Raw genomic sequence first — 15,818 nt, 5'->3', positions numbered from 1 at the left:
TATTCCATTGTAGAGAAAAGATAGCATAAGATAGAAATATAGTTTTTTTTATCTTTTCTCTTAGATTCCATCTACCTTGGAGAACTCTGCCCAGTTAGGCGGGATGCACACCGGAGAAACGCATTTCGTGAAGCCCTCTTTCATGAAACTTGTTTCATGCAATCCGTTTCACTCGCGCATGCATACAAAAGAAACGTTCCCTGCTTAATCTTATCAGTCGATTGCAAGCAACTTTCGTTTCACGTTTCCTGAAACTTTTTTCACGAAACGCGTTTCTCCGGTGTGCATCCCGCCTTAGAATGAATTCTGGTTCTATTTATTACACAATAGCATGTGTGATGCATATTTTTAAAATTATTGCTTGATGAAAAGCTTGTGAATTCACCAATTCTGAATCCTTGATTTTCACTATAGATATCGCTATGAAACATTCAAGACAGATAATATATTTGATTGAAATAATAACCCAACATGCCAACTAACTATCAAAATTGCTACTTCATCTATTGAATTTCATTTTGATTTGTTCTGCAATACTGTTATTTTTAAAGCAAATAAGGAGCATGGCTTGCGAAATTAGGGCTGAATTTACTGCAGGCATAATTTTCAAGGATTTGAGATCTAAATTAATCAAAGATAACTATTGATTTTTCAACTTTGGCATGAGAATGTTTCTGTTGAATGCATATAAATTTTAACGCAATGTATGCATGTTAAGTTCATTATTTACCATAATTATGTATCTAATAATAATGTTTATTAGTAATATTGGCCCAGTAAGCTAGCCCAGCTAGTAAGCTTGGTCGCGTTGAACTGCTATACACACTTGTACGCTTTGGACCAACGTGTGGATGTGGTATTAAGATTGATAATGGTGTGACAACCGATACTAGTATCTTGAATTGTTTTAATAAATTAGTTGTTTTGAGTAGTTTCACATTCAAATAGTTTACATATGATTTGCATTGAATTAAATGTGTGACGTGCCAATAACAATATGATGAATGTTTTGTACCAGAGTTAAGACTTGGCTCTTTGATTTCCTCAGGTGCGCAATCTTAAGTCAGTCGGTCATGAATTTCCTGAATTTTTCACTATTGTTTTCATTAAATTTATGTCTACCCCCTAATTATTTTAATTTTATCACATTATTTGTGACGTGTCAATAACAATATGATATTTGTTCTGTGCCAGAGTCAAGCTAGTTACACACACATCGATTCTTGGACGTACCATTTTTTGCCGTCCTTATAAATTAATATCGGGGTACCGAGCTTCGCTCGTTCTTTATTTATTGATGAACAAAACACAATTCTTTAAAATGATTGCTTGATTAAAAGCTTGTGAATTCGCCAATTCTGAATCCTTGATTTTCACTATAGATATCGCTATGAAACATTCAAGACAGATAATAATATATTTGATTGAAATAATAACCCAACATGTCAACTATCAAAATTGCTACTTCATCTATTGAATTTCATATTAAACATTTTGATTTGTTCTGCAATAGGCTACTGTTATTTTTAAAGTAAATAAGGAGCATAGCTTGCGAAATTAGGCTGAATTTACTGCAGGCATAATTTTCAAGGATTTGAGATCTAAATTAATCAAAGATAACTATTGATTTTTCAACTTTGGCATGAGAATGTTTCTGTTGAATGCATATAAATTTTAACGCAATGTATGCATGTTAAGTTCATTATTTACCATAATTATGTATCTAATAATAATGTTTCAACTAATTCTTGAATTTCAAGCAAATATTTAGTTGTAGATTTTACTAGTGTTGGAAAAACTAGAGTGCATTCTGAAGAATAGGCGTTTGGGGTTTTTTAGTGTATCGACTAATGCAGTTATCGACTTTCGCTATTTGAAACTAAAAGAGAATTTCAAGGTAGATAGAATATTTATAGGATGTATTCCCTCATAGAGATATTGAAATAAGATAGAATTATAGATATAAAGAAAATAAAAATCTCAGTACCCTTTTTTTGAAATATTTTATCACTACATGTTTCAGACATTTATGCCATTTTCAAGTGATCTATCACTTGAAAATGGCATAAATGTCCGAAACATGTAGTGATAAAATATTTACTGAGATAAACATGTACAAGTGATCTATCACTTGAAAATGGCATAAATGTCCGAAACATGTAGTGATAAAATATTTACTGAGATAAACATGTACAAGTGATCTATCACTTGAAAATGGCATAAATGTCCGAAACATGTAGTGATAAAATATTTACTGAGATAAACATGTACAAGTGATCTATCACTTGAAAATGGCATAAATGTCCGAAACATGTAGTGATAAAATATTTACTGAGATAAACATGTACAAGTGATCTATCACTTGAAAATGGCATAAATGTCCGAAACATGTAGTGATAAAATATTTACTGAGATAAACATGTACAAGTGATCTATCACTTGAAAATGGCATAAATGTCCGAAACATGTAGTGATAAAATATTTACTGAGATAAACATGTACAAGTGATCTATCACTTGAAAATGGCATAAATGTCCGAAACATGTAGTGATAAAATTTTACTGAGATAAACATGTACAAGTGATCTATCACTTGAAAATGGCATAAATGTCCGAAACATGTAGTGATAAAATATTTACTGAGATAAACATGTACAAGTGATCTATCACTTGAAAATGGCATAAATGTCCGAAACATGTAGTGATAAAATATTTACTGAGATAAACATGTACAAGTGATCTATCACTTGAAAATGGCATAAATGTCCGAAACATGTAGTGATAAAATATTTACTGAGATAAACATGTACTGAGATTTTTATTTTCTTTATATTTCTATTACAAGTAGCCCTATACAGAAAAGAGATAGAATTATAGTTATGTTATCTTTCATATAGCATATAATATGGAAAATAGTTTATTCTATCGTAAGCTATATTTTCTCTAAGATTCCATCTACCTTGGAGAATTCTACCCAGTTAGAATAAATTCCTTTTCTAATTATCCCACATTTAGTTGTGAAATATGTTGGAAACACTAGAACGCAATAAAGAAAGATTAGGCATTTGGATTTTTCTTATTCAAAGTGTATCGACTAAGGCAGTTTATCGAGTTATGCTATTTGAAACTAGAAGAGAATTTCAAGGTAGATAGACTAATAGAATGTATTCCATTGTAGAGAAAAGATAGCATAAGATAGAAATATAGTTATTTTTATCTTTTCTCTTAGATTCCATCTACCTTGGAGAATTCTGGAGATTAAGGCGGGATGCACACCAGAGAAACGCATTTCGTGAAGCCCTCTTTCATGAAACTTGTTTCATGCAATCCGTTTCACTCGCGCATGCATACAAAAGAAACGTTCCCTGCTTAATCTCATCAGTCGATTGCGAGCAACTTCCGTTTCACGTTTCCTGAAACTTTTTTCACGAAACGCGTTTCTCTGGTGTGCATCCCGCCTTAGAATGAATTCTGGTTCTATTTATTACACAATAGCATGTGTGATGCATATTTTTAAAATTATTGCTTGATGAAAAGCTTGTGAATTCGCCAATTCTGAATCCTTGATTTTCACTATAGATATCGCTATGAAACATTCAAGACAGATAATAATATATTTGATTGAAATAATAACCCAACATGTCAACTATCAAAATTGCTACTTCATCTATTGAATTTCATATTAAACATTTTGATTTGTTCTGCAATAGGCTACTGTTATTTTTAAAGTAAATAAGGAGCATAGCTTGCGAAATTAGGGCTGAATTTACTGCAGGCATAATTTTCAAGGATTTGAGATCTAAATTAATCAAAGATAACTATTGATTTTTCAACTTTGGCATGAGAATGTTTCTGTTGAATGCATATAAATTTTAACGCAATGTATGCATGTTAAGTTCATTATTTACCATAATTATGTATCTAATAATAATGTTTATTAGTAATATTGGCCCAGTAAGCTAGCCCAGCTAGTAAGCTTGGTCGCATTGAACCTGCTATACACACTTGTACGCTTTGGACCAACGTGTGGATGTGGTATTAAGATTGATAATGGTGTGACAACCGATACTAGTATCTTGAATTGTTTTAATAAATTAGTTGTTTTGAGTAGTTTCACATTCAAATAGTTTACATATGATTTGCATTGAATTAAATGTGTGACGTGCCAATAACAATATGATGATTGTTTTGTACCAGAGTTAAGACTTGGCTCTTTGATTTCCTCAGGTGCGCAATCTTAAGTCAGTCGGTCATGAATTTCCTGAATTTTTCACTATTGTTTTCATTAAATTTATGTCCACCCCCTAATTATTTTAATTTTATCACATTATTTGTGACGTGTCAATAACAATATATGATATTTGTTCTGTGCCAGAGTCAAGCTAGTTACACACACATCGACTCTTGGACGTACCATTTTTTGCCGTCCTTATAAATTAATATCGGGGTACCGAGCTTCGCTCGTTCTTTATTTATTGATAAACAAAACACAATTCTTTAAAATGATTGGGGAAGGACTAATATGCAAAGCCCAAAACTGTTTCTTCTCCGAATTTTGATTTATACACTATAATTAGTCAAAAAAGTAGGTTATGTTCCATACACTTGAATTCAGGTCCAATTTCCAATCCAAACAGAAAAGTACCAATTTAGATTGTTTATAAACCAAATTGAATAAAAATTAGCACTCACTAATCACTTAAAACAGTGAAATAATGATTAACTTTGAAAATTATGATATACTCTAATTTAGAATGATATACCATGTCATATTATTTTGATCAAGTCGATTAAAATCTCTAGATTTTACAGCTGGAAATAATTCTATATCTCTCTCACACACACGCATCTTCTGTTATCGACAGACGACGAAATTATCAGCTGTTTCCCCAAGGATAAATAATTATTATCCTTTTCATGTTCTTCAGCGAGTTTTCCCAGGGATGAGACCTAGTGCAATCGAATTTTTATATCATAAACCTGCTATGTTCCAAATCTCGTGATAATCGTTAGAGCCGTTTTGTAGATCCGTTGAACATAAATAACCAGATATAGAAATATACAAATATTTAGAAATTGCTCGCTTAATATGATAGGATATTAGATTAAACAGCTGATGTTAGTCAAGTTCCGATCAATCTGATAGAATTCATAAGGACGGCAAAATATCGTACGTCAAAAATCGATGTGTGTGTTTAGCTAGCTTGACTCTGGCACTCAACACAAAACATTATTGTTATTGACACGTTACCACCATAGTGAGGTCCACGTTATAATGGCATTGGATAAAGATAAGAGAACAATGTTACCGACCCTCTGTCTTGTCAAAGCCTTCTATATACGGTAGCTGATATAGGTTCATTGATGCAATATTTACTGTTCATTCTTGTTTAAAATAATCAATTACAATAGAAGCTCTCTTAACCGACCCCTACGGGACCGGACCGTGGTCGGATAACGAAAAAGGTCGGTTAAACCGAATAATATTGTAAATAGTCGTAATAGGTGTTAAAATCATTCAAACACGTTAAAAAAAGCTTTTAAAAACTGTTCCTGCAGATGCACCTGGGTCGGCTGACAGTTTTTCACCGCATATACTCAGAAAATGGGTACCATGACGTTTCTTCCATCGTGCTAGCCAACCGTCACTCGCCGTGAAAGTCCCGCAGTTTTCAATTTTAGCGTGTAACGCCATCGCCATTTCCTTCAAAATTGGCCCACTAATCGGTGTACCTTTCCGCCGCTCTTGAGTAAACCACAACCATAATGCATCGTCAACAATCTCGTTTGTAGGTTTCTTTAAAGTGCAACGAGAGATTAAGATTTTCTCGGATTCAATTTGGGTGCAGTAGTCCTGAATGGATTTTTTATTACGCTTCCAGTCCTTGACCGTTGTAACACCGACACCGAGTTCATCGCTAATGCTTTTAACAGATTCCCCTTTATCAAGCCGTTCTATTGCTTTTAGTTTTTGTTCCATCGTCACAACCAGTCTCTTACGTTTAACACCACTCATTTTACACTACTGTTCTTTACACTAACAAAGTCAATTACATAAACAATTAAAAAACAATTACGGTATCAAAAACTGTTAAATATCAAAGTTTGCAAACACAGTTACCACACTAGAAACTGCCCGCACATGATATTGAGAGCAACTGACTGAATTTTGACTTGCTACGGAATCATATGTTCGACCTGTTGAAACATGAAAGTTATTTTTGGATCGTTATCGCAGCAGCAGCGGAAGTTTGTATATTCCTGGAAACGGTCGGTTAATCCGACAGACGGTTGATCCGAGGTCGGTTAAGAGAGCTTCTACTGTATACTTTATTAGCTTACCCGGCGAACTTCGTACCACCAAAAAGTCAATGTATCTCTTGTCATGTCACACTTGACTTTATTTGGTGAATCATAAAATTTATCTGACAATCAATATTTTTATTTACATCTCAATACGCACTTCCTATGTGCTGAAAACTATCGTTTTAATACTAGTAGACAATTTTATCACAGAGTGACGTGTTTATTACAGCTGGTAAGTTTAGATGCTAAATCATATTATCACAACATGATTTTGAACCATGATGATCTTCCCGTTCTACGTTAGCCGCTCGGCCGACAATTTCGAAAACATAGGTCTGTAAAATGGATTAATATATAATATTATTATTAGCCCCCCTATTAAAATTTCTGGTCAGAAACCATCCCCAATATTCACACAACATATTCCCAAAGTTTCATGCCGTTCTGTCAAGTAGTTTTCGAGTCTATAGGGAACAAATAAACAAACTAACACACAGACATTCATTTTTATATATATAGATTAAGCGAGAAATTATATTTTTCAATAGTTTCATAATGAATTTTCATAATTAAGATGAAATATTTCGTTAATTATTATTAATTCTACATTGTTAAAAGGCGGTCTGGCTACAGAGTCGCTTTGCTTTCGCAAGCGAGAAAGAGATAGCGCTATCCGCTTTGTTGAATGATAGAGAAGGATAGCAATACCATTGCTAATCAAACACTGCCATTATAACGTGGACCTCACTATAGTTGTTTTATTAAATCTTTGTTCTTCTTGTTTTCTCCCTCCATTATTTTTATGCAATCTCCATGGAATAACATGTACCTATAACAAAATGTGTGTTATGTACCAGAGTCAAGACTTGGCTCGTATATTTCGTCAGGTGCGCAGTACATATCTTCAGGACTGGTACGGGGAGCGGAGAAGGCAAGCGAGTACATCAACAGTAGCACTCCCCGGCTGCTGGAGAAGATCACCCCCGACCCCACGCCCCGCCAGGTGTCGCCTGGCCTCGCCAAGGGTGCCGAGGTGGCCAGGAATGTGACGGGGACGGCGGTTGTGGTCACCGGTTATGTCGGTCAGTCACTGCTTCTTTTCACTAAAATGTATTCTTATTTTTTAAAATAATACATAATTAATTCCAACTATACAGGTTAGTGAAAATTATGGAAACAGCTTAATATTCCTTTCACAAGAACATATCTTGTCATAAGATAAGATAAACGACCGCGCAACTCACTTTTTAAAATGATTTCAAGTCAATATATTTTATTGCAGCAGCTAATTGAGAACATCAATTGCATTACAAATGTCAATGATAGATTGAATCATAATTACAAGCAAGAAGTCATTACAATAAATTATAAACATGAAAATATACTTATTTTCATTACAATATTTCACTCTACTATTTACTAATACTATTTCACTCATAAGAATACATAGTTGCTAATCAAGCATATTGTCAACTACGTCATAGAACTCTTCTATTCCATAAATTGGATTCATCAACAGAAATCGTTTAACTCTATTGGTGAATATTTTAAATGGTAATTTTTTTATATTCTCCATTTAAAATTAAAATATTCACGAATAGAGTTAAACTATTTCTTTTGATGAATCCAATTTGTGATTTATTTAATAAAACATATATACAGTAATGGCAGCATGACTATTGGTTACGGAATTACACGAGAAATTTTAAGAGGTTTAAATACTAGTAGAAAGTGCTTACTCTACAGTTCTTAAATCAATTGTCTTATGTTTATATAACTATAGAACTACTTTCATAATGTGACAGTAGGTTTCATTGGTGATCCCATTCGAATAAAAAATGTTAAACTCTGTATTTAGTGTAGATATTGTGACAAAACATTTCATAAGCGGGCTGGCAGAGCTTGAATTGATAAAGATAGTGAGCAACTATGACTATCGATAAGGTAAGGTTCACTTACCAGCCTATTATCAAATTATTTTTTCTTCAATTTTATTTTGTTCATCCATTTCACTATCCATGACGAACTGCAAGTAATAATCAGTTTTTGAACTATTTTCAACGACACTATAGTCTAATTTTTGTATATTAGTTATTAAAACTAGATTATTTAAATCCGAAAATGAGTGTTAGAAATGAATTTAAATAATCCGAAAGCGCTCCACAGTGAGTACTAGTTTTAATAACTAATATTCAAAAATTAGACTGTAGTGACGTTGAAAATAGTTCAAAAACGGATTATTTTATTTTGTTATAAATGTGATAAATCTTTGTATTATGATATTAATAATTTGTAATCCTCTCTCGGGGAGGTACTTCTCTGAATTTGGCCCAACTCAATGATTTAATTTTGTTTCATTGAGATGATTTAATCTCACTCCCTCCCTCTATCAACTTTGGGGAAGGGTTATCGGCCTTATCTTTGCAACGATACGGTAATCTCTCCCAGTAGACTCAGATTTACACTCTAGTCTAGTCCACTCTTTTGTTGTAAGTCAGTAGTGTGCGGACGGTATCGTGCTTGTTGAAAATTTGAACGCGCCTGAAATATTCTAAAACAAACTGAACTGCGACATTGTAAGTATTATGTTTGTGTGTGTGTGTGTGTGTGTGTGTGTGTGTGTGTGTGTTGATGAACAAAAAATAATGCTCTACCGGCTGAGGTAATATCTGTAGTCATACTCATAGTACCGGTGAGTCCGTTCCTTTACCTAGAAATTAAGTTTTAAACGACCCTTAGGTGCAAATCAGTTTCCACAATATGAAAATAAGACCTGACGTTATTCAACTGTCTATTATAAAGTGTTCTGTGTTGAATAAAAAGATTATCTTATCTTAAAAAAAGAGGATATATTATAGATATAAGAAGAATGAGATGATAGAAAATAAAACCGTTGAATACACTTTTTTATCTATGACCACTCTCAAGCAAAGTTAGCAAATCATAACAAACAGGAAGCATGATGTAATGAAATCTTGAGGAATTTAAAATAGACCCATAACCATCCTCGCTAAATAAATAATCTATATCCAAATTTCAATAGAATAGAAAAAACGTTTATTGAATAAATAAGCCACCTTAAGCGAACCTCAAAGAGGCTGCTTGACAAGGTACTATTATACAAAACATGTAAATTCAAATATAATTATACATATATCAGTGAACTTTATTTTTACTTAACAGTTAAATTTACTTATCAGTCTATTGCACTGTTAAATTTACTTGCAGAATTTACTTAACAGTTGAAATTATCATGATATCAATTAATTAATATTGTTGGCTCAGCTCTCAAGTCAATCAGTCCAGTAGTTCAGACGAGATGATGCGTGAATTTCCTATCCCGTACGTGTACAAGCCATTTCTTTTCTCTATTATAATAATATAGATTACTTTAATTATGATAAACGCACCGTAGTAGCAACTGCTTCAGTAGTTGACCTATAAATATAGGATAATTTGAAACTAGGCAAATTAGGAAATTGAAGAAGTTTTGGCCAATATCCTGTTTTTTCTTTTCCGATCATTGTATTGTTTTTGCTAACCTAATAAATAAATAAATAAACGATCTTATTTGAGAAATAAAGATACTAGATCTTCAAATAGCTTTAAATTTGTGTGAGGTACTTAATTAATATACTCTCTATTGGAAAATATTTCTAGTAGGAGTTTCCAGAACATCATGGAAAAGATGTATCATCAGTTCATTATACTCCACCGTGTGAATAATTGTGATAAATGAGTTTGAGTGGAAATTATTAGCCAATTTGAGAATGGTGTTTGTGTGACCGCTCTCTGTTTGTACACACCCGAAATTTTATATCATTTAATTTGATTGTGTTGTGATTTTGATATCGTTTTTAATACAAAAGTATTGTAATTCTGTAATTATATGTAATAGGTATTGTATTGTAATTCTTCCATATCGACTTATGAGGCTCAAGATTTCTGCTCAGACTATTGAATGGAATGCCATTCTTTAGCTATATCTGTTAGAAGTGGACTTGCTTACAAATTTTGCCTATCTTTTTTATTTTTTTCTCTTCTTACTTCTTTTTACTTTCCTTGCCCTATTACTATTAATAGGGGACAGACTAAGCAGAAGAATTATTGAAAAGTTGTGGAAAAGTAAAACAAATATAAAATGGATTGACGAACTCAAGGAGGATATGAGAGAGTTGAATATAACATTCGAAGATTTGAAGAACAAGTCGGACAACATCAGAATCCTGAAGGACAAACAGACCAAACTGCAGATCAAAGTCAGACACAGAGTGGGAAGAGTGATTTCGGACGAGGAAAGGAAATTAATTTCTGAACGAATGAAGAAATATTGGGCTGAGAGAGGACGGAGTAAAGGTGGAAGATACTGACTACAGTGGTCCAATGAAGGGCCATAAAATTATAATAATAATAATAATAGGCAAGGAAAGTAGAAAGTAGTTGTTTTGGTTGCTTTCCGAAAAAAATTTAGGTACCCCAATTTCTAAATTTCTATACGTTTCAAGGTCCACTGAGTCAAAAAAGTGGTTTTTGGGTATTGGTCTGTATGTGTGTGTGAGTGTATGTGCGCCTGTGTACACGATATCTCATCTCCCAATTAATGGAATGACTTGAAATTTGGAACTTAAGGTCCTTACACTATAAGGATCCGACACGAACAATTGCGATCAAATGCAATTCAAGATGGCGGCTAAAATAGCGGAAATGTTGTCAGAAACAGGGTTTTTCGCGATTTTCTCGAAAATGGCTTCAACGATTTTGATTAAATTTATACCTAAAATAGTCATTGATAATCTCTATCAACTGCCACAAGTCCCATATCTGTAAAAATTTCAGGAGCTTCGCCCCATTTATGCAAAGTTTTATTTTAGATTCCCAATTATTAGTCTTCAGATACAATTCAAACAAAGTGGAAAGGATTGAGCATGAAATCTCTACAATTAATGTTTCTTAACATTTTCACCTAAAATTTAAAATAAGCTCGAAATTCAAGAAAATGTGATTATTCAATTGCAACTGTTGATTCTATTAATTCATTCACTATGAAGAGATAGCAGACCTCGTGTGTCTCCAGCGTTATAGTCCTGTCACCAGCTGGCTCAGATCATTGAATAGTAGACTTGAGATGCGCGTGAACACAAGCGTCAGGTGATCAATTTTCATAGCGGCAAGGAAAGTTGTGTGAGTGCGCCACACCAGATTCTTTCCTATCTTCCTCTCCCATTCATCTCTTTTTCGCTCGTCTTCACTCTTAATTCCTTACTTTATCACCCTCTACAAGCCTATTACATGGGAAACCATAGTTGGCCAGGTATTTTTCCTCCTTTCTGTCTTTTCAGCACACCTCACCATGAAGCCTGTTTTTTTATATTAATATTATAAATTTGTATTGTTTTCTTTTGTGTATGACAAAATGTCTATGTTCAAATGAGTTTTGAACCTTCGTTCTAATGTCAATGTTATTTTCAAATGAGTTTCGGGCCTTCATCCTAATTTCAATGTTGTTTTCTGTCTTCTAGCCAACAAAGTAGGCTCAGCCACCATGGCCCTGGGTCGCTACCTGGCCCCGCATATTCAGAAAGGCGGCACCCGACTGGCGGGGGTGGCAGGGGTGGACGAGGCCACGGCTGCCGCCCGCGTCGAGGGGGCGATGACCTTGGCTGCGGGGGCGGTCGAAGGATTCAGCACCGTATACACGGGTCTCGAGCAAGCTGGCAGCATACTAGGCAACAGCCTCACCAACAATACTGTGCATATTGTTGAGCACAAGTAAGCAAACTGCTTTCTAATTTATCCAGATACGGTTTAATAATTGAAAATGTAATAATCAGGGTTGAAATGATAAAGACAGTTCCATTCTAAAGTTTGGAACAAAGAGTAAGGCTGGCCACCAATGGTAGAACATGCACATACACTTGTTCATTACCAGCGAGTGTCTTCTAAGGTTGACCACTCACCGTAGAACATGCATGCACATACACAGTCGACTTACATTGTTGTGTCATCATTCATGTTTGTCATCAGCGAGAGATTTCCAACATTAAATAAGCAAACAAAGAAAATACATAAACCACTGGAAAATTACAAATTATATTCAACCACAAAATAGAGCAGCGAAGAAAAAATAAACATCAATTCGGAGATATAAAGGTAACCTCAAAAATTATGCTTGTAGCGTTTCGCTGTGATGACATAACAATGGGCCATATGAATAAAACCAAAGCATATGCTCATGAGCAAGAGCATGGAGCATAAGGTTTTGTTCATGAGCATCAGGTAGAAGCATAAGCATTTGCACATTTTTATATGAATAAGCTTTTTCACTTACTCAATTGCAGCTGTTTTCCATGCATCAAATCAAGCCTGTAAACAGCTGTTTTCAGAAAAAGAAAACATGTGATTTTCATTATAGCATACTATACTGTAAAGAGATCATAAGTTCTCTTTACAGTCGAGTATGTTAGGACTCTACTGAGTCCTAAATATCATCTAAGTAATTAATATACTAACTCAAATAATTAAAGAACTCATTTAAGGAGTTTCAAGTTATAAGAACTCTTCTGAAATCTTATAATTTTGGCCTTTATTATTTTATTTGAGCTCGAAGGGTCTGTCTGTTATGAACTAGGCGCTGTGGGCTAGGCCATGTTTATAGAATTCAGTAGCTCGAGTAGCAGCAGGTAATGGTTTCTGTTTCTCAGCAATATTATTCTTTCTCAGATAAGTATGACAGTAGTTATTTGTGCAACTAGTGCGCAAAGTGACAGTTTGCTGCACCGAACGAAACGGAATAGCTTCTTGAGTGCAGCAGAGGAGCTTTGCTCACGTATTTCACATTAAACTTTTCCTACAGTTATCATTGAATATGAGAAGTGGTTGATTAAATGATTATGAGTAAAATGATGGCTGAAATCCATCAAATGTTTGTGTGTGTGATGCTGTTATTAATAACAACCTTATAATTCATTTAAAAATTAATAATCCAATTGAAGTTGAAAATTCTCAGCCAAAGTTCTCATTTTTATTCATTCAAGAATCAGAAAAAATACAGATAGAACAAAAAATTTGCATTCAAAATGCACGCCAACAAGATGGCTGAACCAACAAGCGCACGACCTAGCGGGAAGAATCGTACCTAAGTTTGTTTCATCCAGCTACTGAAAAAGGATTCAGAAATTTAGACTTTTGCTCAAATTAGCGAAAAAAATGCTCAAAGTAAACTGAAAAATATGTATAAAAATAACATAGACAACAGAGAATATTAATTTATTGTAGTATTGTTATGTTTTTTATTATTTTTATTTACATGAATATCAAACGGTAATCATTTAACCTCAAAATTCGAATTTTATAATGTATATTTGCTACTTTTCTCATTTCTTGCAGTTGAAATAATAATTATCAATAGAAAAGAACTATTATTTATTATTAAATGATGAGAATTTGTAAATGATGATTATGTAATTATGATTTAGATGAACATTATTCTTGTTTTCGATTTCTAGATTGGGATTTTATCATAAATGTAGGGTAGCCATTGAAATGATTCTTATCTAAATCTAACCACAGTCATTGTTACCAACTTAATTTTTTTTTCTTGCACTAACCCTCCATATAACCCACCAACTATTTTGCGTTGCCATGTAGCAAATCTGGAGTGCAGAAAATTTTTTCCCGCACTAGAGCAGAAAAGTGATTCTGTGCGTTCTGTAATCAGTGCAGGAATGGCCACTTTTCAACGTAACTGTAGGAAAAAAATATTTTACGTAACTTGTACGGTAACGTATTTACCGCATTCGTATGATAATTCTGCCCTCAACTACGTTTCGGGCAGAAACAATCATACTTATGCGGTAAATTATCGTTACCGGACTTGTTACGTAAAGTACTATTACCTTACACTCTTACCTTATGCTTCTGAACTATGGAGCAAATGCTCAAGTATTTTAAAGATTTTCCATCAGCTGATTCGCCTTTGTGGCCTTACTTTGTTTTTATAGCTCACGTAAGCGCTAAATATGCAAGTAGGAGACACCGCTTGTGTTTGCGTCGTCTGCTCTGTTTTATATTTATGAATTGAGTTTTAGGTTAGTTGAGTTTAGAATTTTGCTCAAATTAGCGAAAAAAATGCTCAAAGTAAACTGAAAAATATGTATAAAAATAACATAGACAACAGAGAATATTAATTTATTGTAGTATTGTTATGTTTTTTATTATTTTTATTTACATGAATATCAAACGGTAATCATTTAACCTCAAAATTCGAATTTTATAATGTATATTTGCTACTTTTCTCATTTCTTGCAGTTGAAATAATAATTATCAATAGAAAAGAACTATTATTTATTATTAAATGATGAGAATTTGTAAATGATGATTATGTAATTATGATTTAGATGAACATTATTCTTGTTTTCGATTTCTAGATTGGGATTTTATCATAAATGTAGGGTAGCCATTGAAATGATTCTTATCTAAATCTAACCACAGTCATTGTTACCAACTTAATTTTTTTTTCTTGCACTAACCCTCCATATAACCCACCAACTATTTTGCGTTGCCATGTAGCAAATCTGGAGTGCAGAAAATTTTTTCCCGCACTAGAGCAGAAAAGTGATTCTGTGCGTTCTGTAATCAGTGCAGGAATGGCCACTTTTCAACGTAACTGTAGGAAAAAAATATTTTACGTAACTTGTACGGTAACGTATTTACCGCATTCGTATGATAATTCTGCCCTCAACTACGTTTCGGGCAGAAACAATCATACTTATGCGGTAAATTATCGTTACCGGACTTGTTACGTAAAGTACTATTACCTTACACTCTTACCTTATGCTTCTGAACTATGGAGCAAATGCTCAAGTATTTTAAAGATTTTCCATCAGCTGATTCGCCTTTGGGGCCTTACTTTGTTTTTATAGCTCACGTAAGCGCTAAATATGCAAGTAGGAGACACCGCTTGTGTTTGCGTCGTCTGCTCTGTTTTCTATTTATGATTTTAGAATTTTGAAGTAATAGCGTGATAAAATGTCATCTCTATAATAACCTTCAGCATAATCTTATAATATCAATAGCCTTCTTATAATCGTCTAAACTCTCATCTTCTTAAATGCTTATTTCCTATTTTGTGATGGCTATTTTCATATCAGATAGCTATCGTTTGTATTTATTCTTCTGTAGGAATAATGGTGATATATAATCATGGTCGAATCTAAAAAGAGTTTTATAGTTCTCAACTATTGGTTGTGATCGTATCTGGTATAGTTTCCTCTTCCTCATACTAATTAGTTGAGCCATTTTACTATGAGCAAAAGGTGAAAAACTGCTCTAGACTAGACTCACCTTTTTTGAAGCATTTGCTTCAAAAGTTGAGCAAATGCTCTAGTTTATTCATACAATTTTGAGTATAAGCTTTTACTTTTGAGCAAATGCTCAAACTATTTTTTTGATGAGCATGAGCAAAAGGTTTTGCTCACGTTAATCATAGAAAATGAAGCAAATGCTCCATATTTT

At 33.6% G+C, this 15,818-nt stretch overlaps 1 protein-coding gene across 2 annotated transcripts in view; it reads left to right on the top strand.

The window, feature by feature from the left end:
• Positions 1-15,818, top strand: part of LOC111047385 (protein spartin) — a 49,666-nt gene that overhangs the window by 31,882 nt on the left and 1,966 nt on the right. The window contains exons 8-9 of one of the 2 annotated variants that reach the window (XM_039439270.1): positions 7,193-7,387; positions 11,825-12,074. In XM_039439270.1, coding sequence (XP_039295204.1) covers positions 7,193-7,387; positions 11,825-12,074 — 445 coding nt within the window. Of the gene's footprint in view, positions 1-7,162; positions 7,388-11,824; positions 12,075-15,818 lie in introns of both variants that reach the window. The other variant, XM_039439269.1, reaches the window with a different exon arrangement.

Source organism: Nilaparvata lugens, chromosome 12, assembly GCF_014356525.2.
Source record: "Nilaparvata lugens isolate BPH chromosome 12, ASM1435652v1, whole genome shotgun sequence".
In the NCBI taxonomy this organism is placed as follows: Eukaryota; Metazoa; Arthropoda; class Insecta; order Hemiptera; family Delphacidae; genus Nilaparvata; species Nilaparvata lugens.
This window is presented reverse-complemented; position numbering and strand designations above follow the sequence as displayed.